The sequence below is a fragment of the Octodon degus genome, unplaced genomic scaffold (genome assembly GCF_000260255.1).
Source record: "Octodon degus isolate 3935 unplaced genomic scaffold, OctDeg1.0 scaffold00089, whole genome shotgun sequence".
NCBI lineage: Eukaryota > Metazoa > Chordata > Mammalia > Rodentia > Octodontidae > Octodon > Octodon degus.
Genome location: NW_004524665.1, coordinates 1323229 through 1335642, shown reverse-complemented (window position 1 = coordinate 1335642; position 12414 = coordinate 1323229). Strand labels below are relative to the sequence as shown.

General features: G+C 39.6%; 1 protein-coding gene across 29 annotated transcripts in view; it reads left to right on the top strand.

The window, feature by feature from the left end:
• The window catches only part of Trip12 (thyroid hormone receptor interactor 12), a 164240-nt gene that overhangs the window by 150781 nt on the left and 1045 nt on the right, over positions 1 to 12414 (top strand). For 28 of the 29 annotated variants that reach the window (XM_023722106.1, XM_023722107.1, XM_023722104.1 and 25 more), the window contains 7 exons: positions 2107 to 2221; positions 2521 to 2675; positions 3614 to 3778; positions 7933 to 8097; positions 9620 to 9733; positions 11203 to 11297; positions 11756 to 11859. In XM_023722106.1, the coding sequence (XP_023577874.1) occupies positions 2107 to 2221; positions 2521 to 2675; positions 3614 to 3778; positions 7933 to 8097; positions 9620 to 9733; positions 11203 to 11297; positions 11756 to 11859 (913 nt within the window). Of the gene's footprint in view, positions 1 to 2106; positions 2222 to 2520; positions 2676 to 3613; positions 3779 to 7932; positions 8098 to 9619; positions 9734 to 11202; positions 11298 to 11755; positions 11860 to 12414 lie in introns of those variants that run through there. The other variant, XR_002822379.1, reaches the window with a different exon arrangement.

The following is a 12414-nucleotide window of genomic DNA, read 5'->3' as shown; positions in this document are numbered from 1 at the left end:
TCTGTATCCCCTTTTTTTGTTAAGTTCCATTATTTGAATATTATAGGTGTGTAAACTCAGCAAAATATTCTAAAAGAGTCCAGTAGCCCATAATAGTATAGGGTCTTCCGCTTGACTGCGATATCATCTCACCCCAGAAAGAATGGCTATCATAAAGAAATCACCCAACAACAAATGTCGGAGAGGCTGTGGGGGAAAAGGAACCCTTCTGTACTGCTGGTGGGAATGTTGACTGGTGCAACCATTATGGAAATCAGTGTGGAGACTCCTTAGAAAAGTTGGACTGGAAATCCCGTTTAAACCAGCTATTCCTCTACTGGGAATTTTCCCGGATGATCTGAAAACATCGTATCATAGTGATATATGTGTGCCTATGTTTATAGCAGCACAATTTGTGATAGCCAAATCTTGGAAACAACCAAGATGCCCATCACCTCAGGAATGGTTGAAAAAGATGTGGTATTTTTACACAGTGGAGTATTATTCAGCTGTTAAGAATGATAAACTTGAAGCCTTTATATTGAAGTGGATGCCACTTGAACATATACTCATAAGTGAAATAAACTAGACACGCGTGTGTAAATATCGTATAGTTTCCCTAGTATAAGAACTCAAAAGAAGAAAAACAAATAGGTATAATACAAGTAAAAGGAAAGCAGGATCTCAAGGACTAACTAATCAAGATAGTGTGTTTTGAAGATAAGAGCATACAGTGTTTACTGCTAGTTTGGATTGTGAGGAGGGAGAAGGAGAGCCAAAGACAGCTGTGAGCTTGCTACTAGAGCATTGCATGTGGGTTGAGCATAGATCCCTTTTGCAGACCTGTGACTGCAGCTCTGATGGGTGGAGTTGACTTGCCAGGCCTAAGCCCAGCACAGTTCTGAAAGGCAGAGTAAACATTTGGTGGACTACATCTAATCTTTTTAAACTGATGTAGGTCATTTAAAAAATAATGATGAAAAAATATAAAAATAATACTGGTAAAATAGGACATTTGCTTACAAATTCTCTGTAAGTGAAATGTGTCCTTCTTGACGTGCCACAGTGAGATTTAGCCGCTTAACTGTTGTAAGATCTTATTAGCTGCATATCTTCGTGGTCTAAGCTGGTAGGGTATTTCTTGCTACACTGTGAGGGAATGATAAGGCTTGTCAGTACTATCCTGGGCATGTTCTTCCTTTCAAGTACTAACCAGGCCCAACTCTTGGGCACAGATTACTCTTAGCTTATGAGATTGAGCACATTTCAAAGTGGTATGGCTGTGGACCTGGGCATGTTCTGTCATGTGGTTTGTGATTTCATTCAAGGCTGCATAGTCACCTGTGGAGTTTGGTTTAAAAATACCAGCACTTAGGTACTAAACTAGACCTAACAGATGAGAATCTTTCAGGCATGGCCCAATTTTGGCCCCCTCATCTGTGTGCCCTGATCAGACTTGGGAAATCCAGCACACCATGGGACCTGGAGAAGCCCTGGTGTCCTGTATAAGGCTGAGCTAACCTTGTGGGTGCCAGCATGCTTTCAGACCATCCCTTCTTTTTACCTTAGTCAACAGATTACTGTTACATGGCTACTACTGGTATGCACACAATACAGGGGGCATAAGAGGATTAAAACAGCTTCACATGAAGTATGCAAGCATATAATGAGATTGCAGTTCCGTAATAAAGTAGGTAAACTGTAAGTCTTAAGTAGACAAATTGCTTAGAATGGATAGGAAAGCTTTTCCTGAGAAGGTCATATTTGAATTGGTTTTGGGATAATTTTGCCAAAGAGAGAAAGAAAAAAAGAGATCCATACACAAATCCTGCCATGTTTTTCCCTGGAGGAAAGGAACCTGCAGCACTGCTTTTGTCAGTATGCAAGCTCTTAACCCCTGTCCTTATGCATCTGGGCGTACGGAATAGGAAATAATAAAGCACTACTAGTTCTCATTCTAGTTGATCAGGACTGAAGCAATGTCCATTTAAAGCACTTAGGAAAATAATCTCTACATGTCCTGATACACAGTTGCTGTTAGTCTCTGCATTGCCAAAAAGTTGGCAGGTGAAAAAATACTATAGTGTAAATTTCTTTGAAATTATTTTACTCTCGTTCTTTTTGTAGGTTGGTACAGGTCTTGGGCCTACACTGGAGTTTTATGCACTTGTATCTCAGGAACTACAGAGAGCTGACTTGGGTCTCTGGAGAGGTGAAGAAGTAACTCTTAGCAACCCCAAAGGTAATTGTAATCTGTGAGTTAATCAGTTTCTGTTATTGGGATCAGGTAACAGATCCTTAGTGTTGCTCCTTAAGTATATTTAATTGCTATTAAAGGGCTGTTCTTTGCCCTTAACTTCTCATAGCGTTTGTTGCTTCGTGTATCAAATGGGAGGCCCTTCCTCCTCCAGAGGACTCATTCAGTGGTCTCCATTCCAATTGTGAGAATACTGAATTTCTTAAATGTTCTTAGTTACTGGGTTTTGTTTTGGTTTGGCTTGGAACTATCATCTGAAGTTTGGTGAATTGCTCGTTTTACAGGAAGCCAAGAAGGGACCAAGTATATTCAAAACCTCCAGGGCCTGTTTGCGCTTCCCTTTGGTAGGACAGCTAAGCCAGCTCATATCGCAAAGGTTAAGATGAAGTTTCGCTTCTTAGGAAAATTAATGGCTAAGGCTATCATGGATTTCAGATTGGTAAGTTTAGGATTGTTTGCTTTTCTACAATTTTGGTGTACAATGTTCTGTGAAAATACCTTAGTTCCCTGCACTCAATGCTGTATTTTAAGCACTGCTTCTCAAACTTTAAGGTGCGAATGAATTACTTGGAGATTTTGTTACAAATGTTAGCTCTGATTCACTAGGGCATGGGTGAGGCTGGCTGACTGTGTAAGACTCAATTTTTATAATAGCTCCCAGGAGATGCCCGGCTGCAAGTCTGTGGACCACTCCTTGAATGACCAAGGTTCAGAGAATCAGGCAACATTATGAGTAGCATTATTTAAAAGTGTTGAGCATTACATTTTTAATTGAGTAGGAAAGTTTGAGCATGTAGCTCAATTTCAATAAATTTTATTAGAGTGCTCTTGTGAAAATAACCCAAGTAATCAGTATCATGGAGGTTTGAATATTTCTGGACTTTTCTTCATTTCCTCTTCTTACATTTTTGAGATGCTTTGTCGGTATATGTTAAGACATTTTCATCTGGTGTCAAATTCACAAGCTTACGTTTCCACTTAAAGAATACACCTTTTATCAATTATTTTAGAAATTTCATTTATTTTGTTTTTCTGTTTTAATATAGTAAGTTCATTTTAATCTCATTTCAGAATATTAAGAAATACAGACTACAGTGAAATTGAGTTTACTTGAGTTAATATGTCTCCACCATAGAAAAATTCCTTTATACTGTTAGTGTTTAAGTAGGGTTCATCAGTTTTGTAAATTTTTCACAGTGATCAGGGCTGCAAATTGAGGCCATCAATTCTGTGTATGGGAAGAACAGTTCCTTAACTATTTCTTTCTTGTGAATCACTTGATCCTTTTAAGTGACCTCTTAAATCATTAAGTATTAGAGCTTTGAAGCCACTCAGTGCTCACTGTGACAGATGGAGTCTTTGCCTGCTCTCTTGCAGGTGGACCTGCCCCTGGGCCTACCCTTTTACAAGTGGATGTTGCGGCAAGAAACTTCCTTGACTTCGCACGATTTGTTTGACGTCGATCCTGTTGTAGCTAGATCAGTGTATCATCTAGAGGACATTGTTAGACAGAAGAAAAGGCTGGAACAGGATAAATCCCAGGTAGGTATAGCCGAGGTGGTCCCGTGCAGCAGCTCTTTTAAAAAAATGAGGTTTGTTATGGTGTTTATGTTTGACCCAGTGCTTTTTATATTCCTGATCATTTCTGAGAGATTAGCTATTTTTGTTACACTATCTGAAACATACGGTTTCACAGTGGATCAGATGTGACAGAGAATAGTGAATAACACAGCTTGATTTCCAGGTAAAATATACTTTTAAATGAAACCTCCTGGTTATCAGTAAAGATATACTCTATCATACTGAGTTTGGTAAGCATTTTAGTCAGTGAAACTCATCAGAGCTGGGGGGCCTGGAGATGGCTCAGTGGAATAAGTGCTTCCCTGGCAAGCACAAGGACCTGAGTTCAATCCCCGGTTCCGCCAAAAAAAAGAAAAAAAAAAAAAAAAGGGCTGGGGAGATGGCTCCCCAGTAGGTCTAAAGCACCTACTTAGAACAAGCTTAGCAAAGCACAGGGACTGTGGTTCAATCTCCCAGCACCACATGCCAGCCAGCCCCGCCCCCTGGTGGGCTGAGCTGGCCACACACCCATACATAAATAAATAAAATTTTAAAAAAAGATAGCTGAATTTAAGAGTGATCTATTTGCTTCTTAAAATCTTACTATTATTCTCAGAGATCCACTGTTGGTAATTTATGCCAAGGCTTTTTGTTACACCTTGCGGGCGGTCATGAGCTTTGTATCATTACTGCGTACTTGTGTGTGCATACCAGCCATAGGTGCAAAGTCATTTGGCCCAGTCTGAGATTAATAGTGACTCTGATCTGGTATTAGAAGGTTCCCCGGCCCTTTTTTTGCTCTTTTTGAGACAGGGTTTCACTATGGTTTGTGTGATTGAACTTAAATTTATAGCCCAGGCTGGCCTCAAATTGCAACAATCCTCCAGCCTCCCAAATGGAGAGATTACATGCGTAGGCCACCACGCCCAGCTTGATTTTCTGTTTTAGGTGTTACCAAAGCTTGCAGTAAAGGAGTAGGGTTTTAGAGCACTTTTGTCGGTAATGATTTGTAAAAGCACTTTAAAAAAAAATTTTTTTTTATTGAGAAACATAGCAATGAGACACTTTCCAAGCTGATTAATAGGACATTTTCAATAAGTAATACATTGCACATTGTTATCTTCTTAGTGGTTATCCACAGCACAAGAAGCATCCAGGACATCCCGTCCAAACACTAATGTAAAAATATTCATTATCTTCCATGTTTTTATGGAAAAATATGTTTATTACAAGAAACTCATATACAAGTTCATTTTTTCTATGCAGTTCTATTTCTTCGGACTTTTAGAACTGTTTAGGTTAACGCTTAACTCTGTAAGTATTAAACTGCTATAGCGTTGTTTAAGATAGCATCTTAGGAATAACACGTATCCCCTCAACCCTCCTCCCAAAAAAAGAAGGAAAAGAAAAAAGTTTAACTCATGGCACTGCTTTAAGTGCCTTACATAACTTGTTCATTTAATCCTCATAAAAGCACTGCGAGGTTTAGGTATTGTTGGTTGCTCGAAGGTGGATAGGTTGAGTAGCCTGCTTAGGAACCTGCATGTCAAGCAGGGGAGAGCTGCCCTTCAGCCCAGGCCATGTGCTCTGGACCCTGCGTTTGTACACAGTGCACAAGTTCTGTTAGGTGTGCTTTTCTTAGAGCATGTGGTTATAGCTCTCCTTGGCACTTTCCTTTTGATGTTTGTTCTTCTATCTTTTTTATTGCTCCTGTTAATCACTTAAAAGTATACAATGTGTAGCACAGATTCCATACTACAGAATTCAACTTACTTTATTAACTAGGTTTCACCAGATCAGAAGGGGTGGTGTCTGAAATACCCTGCCCTGTCGTTTTACAAAGACTATAGGTGAGGCAGAGGTGTTGTGGCTCAGACTCCACTTGGTAGTTTGGATTCTGAAAAAATACATTGAAAATATGCTAGATAAAGTTTAGCTTTAATATGAAAGATCTGAGAAACAGTAAATTCCTTTTAAGATGTGTATATACAAGTGGTGATCCAAATATACAGTGAGTGTTTAAATTTGAAAACTATACAGTAAAAAACATCATCATTCTCCCCCCCCCCCCAATGTTGAACACAATTTTTGCATCATTCTTGCTACTTTCCAAAATACTTCTGGAACTCCTTTCCTGAGTGTCTTTACTGAACAGTTTGTGCTGCCACCAAATAGTGTGCAGCAGGAGGGCAGGGTGTTTAAAACATTACAGTGTCTCCTTATCCACCTTACTCAGCGACCTGCTACTGGGCAACTTCTGGCTCTTCCCCACAGTCAAGATGACCCTGAAAGGTGAAATTTTTTGATTGATTCAGGACATTGAGACAGCCTCATCAATATAAAGAGGGACACTAGTGAAAACAGGACTTTGAACTACTCCAGAGAATGGCTAGAACAATGGCACAAGTGGGTTTGAATCCAGAGAGGTGAATGGTAGTGCATCTTTTTATGTAATAAAGTCTTTTGTTTAAACACTTATTGTACTTTTCAATCACACTATCAGTTATATATTACAGATTCTTAGTGATAACACTTGGTAATGTACGTTCTTTAAAAAATAAGATGTTTATCAGTGCCTGTAGGGGAAGAGCCTTAACAGCATTGTACTGATCACTTTATTGACAGGAGGTCTGAGGACAGCTCTAGGAGCTTTCTAGTAGATGAACATTAAAATACAGAGTTAGTTTACTTTGTTTTGTTTTAAATATCTCTGCTGGGTAAAAATAATGAAGCCTTTGGGGCTGGGGAGATAGCTTGGCAGTCTAAGTGCCTGCCTAGCAAGTGCAAGGAACCAGGTTTGATCCCTGGTACCACATACCGCACCAGCTCCAGAACCCCAGTACCACTGTCGTGCCAGCCCCAAAAATCGGGCATGGTAGCACACGCCTATAATCTTAGCACTGGGCAGGCTGACACAGGAGGGTTACTATGAATCTGAGCAGTGTAGCAAGACCCTGTACCAAATCAATCAGTCCTCCCTTTGGGGACCCTCAAATGAGCTGTTTGAAATAAAGGCTTTATCATGGGCTTTGTGGGGAAGGAAGAGTGTACATAGTCCCTACCATCTACATGTTGCCTTAGTGTCACACATACTGCCACCTTGTTAGTATTCTGAATTATGTGGAATCCTAGGTAGCTTTCCATTTCCTCTTTTAAAAAATAACTTATTAACCTGAACTTCCTAATTTAAATGAGTTCTTTTCTGCGCTGTGACCACTTACCTGAAGGAACTTGATAAACAGCATCACCAGTTTTGGAAAGCCTTTTTACTTCTGTTTGGAATGCCTTTGTTTTCATTTCTGCATATTGGCTGCTAATAATCTATAAATACTTTTACATAGGCCTTTTAAATCTTAATCATTTTTAAAAGTGGGTAATAAAATTTATTTTTGACATTTATCTTCAGAATATGATGGCTTACTTCGGGCTTTCTTGCAAGCTGTTTCACGTCTGAGTCCTGAGGTTGAATGGAGCATCTCTGGGATATTCTTAGACCTGAGCTTTATTACTACATTCACAGCATCTATACAATTTCCCAGTTGAATTGCTGTGTACATTAGGTTTGTCAGGATTGGCTTGGAATTTACAAATAGTTGTGTTTCGGGCTTAGCAGAGTAAGGGCCTGCTTTGGCAAGCATAGGGACCAGAGTCCAATCCCTGGTCCCGCATGCTTCACTGTTCTGCCCCTCAGGCATGATGAGTTGGTGAAGGAGTCTGGGCTTGGTGGCGCATGCCTATAAACCCAGTGCTGGGGAGGATGCAAACAGGAGGATCACTATGAGTCTAAGCTGTGTAGTGAGAACCCTGTACCAAATACATAAAAATAGTTGTGTCATTGTAGGGCTCACACTCCTAAAATCAGCCATTATGCAGACAAAGCAAGCAGCAGCATTTCATTGTGGTGGGCACTATGACAGTTCTGTTTGCTTGTACAAAATTGGTTGGATTCTGAAGTTTTTATTTCCTTGGTGATCTCGGTGACTTGTTCATGTATCAAGCATGACCAAAATAAATGATAAATAAGAGCTAAAAGAAATCTACTGTATTTGGGATTATCTTTTATTTCTACAAACACAAAAGTATAACCTTGAGTAAACTCTTGAACTTGACAGTTTCCCTCTTTTTACTTCTAAAAGACCAAAGAGAGTCTGCAGTATGCATTAGAAACCCTGACCATGAATGGCTGCTCAGTGGAAGATCTGGGATTGGATTTCACACTGCCAGGATTCCCCAACATTGAACTGAAGAAAGGAGGGAAGGATATTCCAGTCACTATCCACAATTTAGAGGAGTACCTGAGAGTACGTACTTGCATGCCTTTGGGGGGTTCAGCTTGGCTGTGGAGCGTAGGACTCCACCTGTTGCATTCTGGAATTCTGTAATGCATGGGTGAGGACACCTAGCTTCTGCGTGCATAGACTGCGGCTTGAGGCCTTGTGTACCGACAGGCTGCTCGGGAAGGCCACTTTTCTCTGCCCTTAGACACCTACATGAACTATTAAGTTTCAATCATATGTAGTAACACCACATTTTCTTAGTTTAAGAGCAGGAATCAGTGAAATGAGCCCTTGTTTATGTTCTTACCAGACTGTGTTTCTGCCCTTTCTGCAAACCCTCAAGCATGCCATAATCAGCTCCAGCACATACGTGTACACATGCGTTTATGGAGTGGACCTCTCAAATTATGCTTTGACTGTATTTGCAAAATTCTAAGAAATTCTCTTTAAATTGAACCCCAGTTTTATTTTAAATTAAGACCTTTATAAGCCTTTTTACTTACAATGTTTGAAAAATTTGTTTTGGTTCATCCTGACGTTGGAAAGAAGGAACATTGGATTCAAATTAGAATACAGATTTTTTAAAATATATATATATATGTAATTTTCTAAAAAGACCATAGCCATCCACATTTCAGCTTCACTTTCCCATTATCTTGCCTTGGGACTTCATGTAGAGTCTCAGGAAAAGTTCTAGTTTCTTCATGTTCCAGGAATAAAAGAAGATAGATCAAATCATAGCTAAGATCTCCTGTTCTCTAACATTTCTGTGATGTATAAATTAATTCTTTTAATATTTAGAAGAACTATTTACTCATACACCCATTTTTGGTTTTGGCACTTTGTAAAAGGTAGTTTTCATTATGAGTTAACATCCAAATTATTTCTCTGAAAGTAGTCTGTTACACTGCTTGTACTTAATTTGAATATGTTTTCTGTTTCTAGGCCTAGTCGATAGCACAGGCCACTGATGACTAGATAATGTGGCACCAGTTAGAGTGGCTTCCTTATACCCTTCACATTTGGTGCCCAAATATCTAGACTTTCCTGTCTTAAGAGGAGGTGCACACTGCAAGAAACTGGGGTTCTCAGAATTTCACAGGATTTTGGAACTAAACATTTTACATTAAAAACCCTTAACAGTTGCCACATTTGAATATTGAAATGTTATCCATAAGTCTCAATAACATTTTGTCTATATTCCAAATAATGGGGCTGGGGTGGGGGCAGAGGGGGTAGTTCTCTCATTAACTTCTTCCAGATAAGGTGAATAATTTGCTCTTTTGAGGGTGTTTTGCATAAATGAATTTTGATTGGCTAAATATAAATGCATGTATAAACAGTTTATTGGCCAAGTCTCTTCCAATTAGAGGTTGACCTCTGTGACCTTCTACTGATAGAATTTTCTAACAGAAAGTTCAGAGACCTAAAAACACTGTTTGTTCTTAAAAAATGAACCTAGAAGACTGTTTTATTGTACTTTGCTACATACTAAGTGGTGAAAAGAATTGAACTCTTGCGATAATTAAAAAAACTTTTCTTGCAGTTGGTTATCTTCTGGGCACTAAATGAAGGCGTTTCTAGGCAGTTTGACTCGTTCAGAGATGGATTTGAATCCGTTTTCCCACTCAGTCATCTTCAGTACTTCTACCCAGAGGAAGTGAGTAGCTTATATCTGATTCTGTACCTGTAATTATCTTAGTGGGATGTTTTTCTATATTCCAAATAATGGGGCTGGGGTGGGGGCAGAGGACAGATAAGACAAAGAAATCCCTAAGCAGTGAAGCTGTTCCCTCCCCTCAGCCCCCAGAGACATGGGGAAGGAGATGGGACAGGTGTGATGGGCGAGTGTAGCTTCTCTGCTGGTGCAGCTGCAGCTAACAGTGCATTAACCCTGACGAGGGTTTACTTCTAAGTGAACTTCTTGGTTACAGGAAATACTGCGTCTTGACCTAAGTAGTCCGTGAAATTTTACGAAAATGTTGCAAATGCTCTAAAGTGTATGTGGAGAGTACTGAGAGTGGAAAAACTAGATTTCTGTCTGTGGGCTTCTGTACGTCAGCCATCTTTACTTGAATCTGCAAAAATTACTAATAGTGAGATGTTGCAGAAGGGCCCTAGAACAAGTTAAAATTCTCCAATTTGGACACTTTTTTGGTTTATTTTGCTTTTGTTAATACTACTATTATTGTATATATTTTGTTCCTGATTCAATCTGCAGTTCTTGAACATCTTAGCATTTTAATCTCAACTACAGTTTTGATGTCCTCTTCCTCTTCCTGCATAAGCAAGTGGTATGCTTGATATTTTCTGTACTGCATGTCACCTGGACTTGAAAGCAGCAAATGTGACCCTGGAATGGTGGTTCTCCTTACTTAGCTGCATAACCATATCCAGGCCACTGCATCTGACATGACTGCTGTTGGTAACATTGGGTTACCTCTTACCTTGTAGGATAATGAAAATTAAACAGTAACACGTAGTAGATACTAAACTTCATTTTTCCTGAGTTAGGTTTTCTCAGAGCATACATCATTCCACAAATGGACAGTTAACCAGATGGAGGAAATATTTTAATTTGAAACTGATGTTGCATTTTCTAAGGACATAAATATTTCTTGCTTTTTAATGTTCATTCTATATCATCTAGGTTGGCCTCATAGCATCATGAGGCTTAGACTTGTGTTTTTTATAAAGTATAAAACCGTACCCTTGTGCTAGGCACCACTTGAGCTTTGTAGTATATGTGTTGGCCTATACACTGTTGTGTGTCTGAAAGCCAGGATTTATGAAATATCTCGGGTTAGAAGCAGATTGATTGAAAGCATCTGAAGTAATGGAAAGCAAGACCAGAATGCAGGCTCTATCTATCCCTTATGTCTTATTTGAAATTAAAGGTTTCTGTAGAATCCAGTCCCTACAAGTGGCAAAGTGTCTATAAATGTATGTTTAACAAGGAAATGGACTATGTAAATATGTTATTAGACAAGAGTAGTCCATGAGAGGTTCAGGGCAGCAAGCAGGTTTGGGTCTTGAAAATAATACTTTCCCTTTGTGCATCTAAACTTTGTTTGCACTTAGCTAGATGGATATTTCTTTAGTAATTTTTTCTTTTTATTCCAATGAAAGCTGGACCAGCTCTTGTGTGGCAGTAAAGCAGACACTTGGGATGCAAAGACGCTGATGGAGTGCTGTAGGCCTGATCACGGTTACACCCATGATAGGTGAGCCACGGGCCTGTTGGCTTTGTAGTTGAGTTAACAACTTGGAGGTCAGGAAGAGATGTTTACTGATACTTTGGCCTATTTCTCTCAAAACTATAGTGCAAGACCCAGGTTTTCAAGTATTTCTGTGAAAACATGATGAGGAGAAGAAATACAGGCTTATTCCCTTACTGTTGCCCATTGTACATTGCAACCCTACTACCCAGTGCTGGGTTGGAGTAGAGCAGAAATATCTGTGTGGTACTTAACCCAGACTCACTACAGCAGCCATTGCTCCATTTGTACGGCAGCATTAAAACCCAAACAATAGATTTCACTTCACAGTGTGTTGTAATGGAAGTTCCACACGTAACTGTACTGAAAATTGGCAATCTTAATCATCAAGAATTATAGGTCGGAGATTAAATACTATTAAAAACATGATGAAGTAATTTTGGTATGTTTTCTTTTTGTTATAGCCGAGCTGTAAAGTTCTTGTTTGAAATTCTTAGTGGTTTTGATAATGAGCAGCAGAGGTTGTTTCTCCAGTTTGTGACTGGTAGCCCGAGATTGCCTGTTGGAGGTATGTACACTGTTGGTTTTTTGTTTTTTTGTTTTTTTGTTGTTTTTTTTTTTTAGGACAGGGTCTATAGGGTCTCACTACATAGGTCAGACTTGTAGAGATTCTCCTGTTTTCAGTCTCCCAAGTGATGAGATTATAGGCATGTGCCACCACTCCCAGTCTCGAGGTACATACACTGTTGGTGCTCAGAACTTATTTTGCCTGTGGTTGTGTATGCGTGACACTTTGTGCCAGCATAGAAGATTCTTTATTTGACTCAGAATGCCTCTGTATGATCCTAGTATTGTAATGTTTCTGTGCTTTCAGTTGGTTAATAGACCACTAGCAGAAAAATTTATAGATTGTCCTAAGTGCTAATGCTGCTTAGCCTACATCCTTAGTGTTTTACACATTAATAAACTTAGTTGACTGGAGCTGGTGAGATGGCTCAGTAGTCTAAAGCATCTACTTAGAACAAGCTAAGCTAAGCAAAGCATAGGGACCACGGTTCAATCCCCCAGCCCCACATGCCAGCCAGCCCCGCCCCCTGGTGGGCTGAGCTGGCCACACACACAC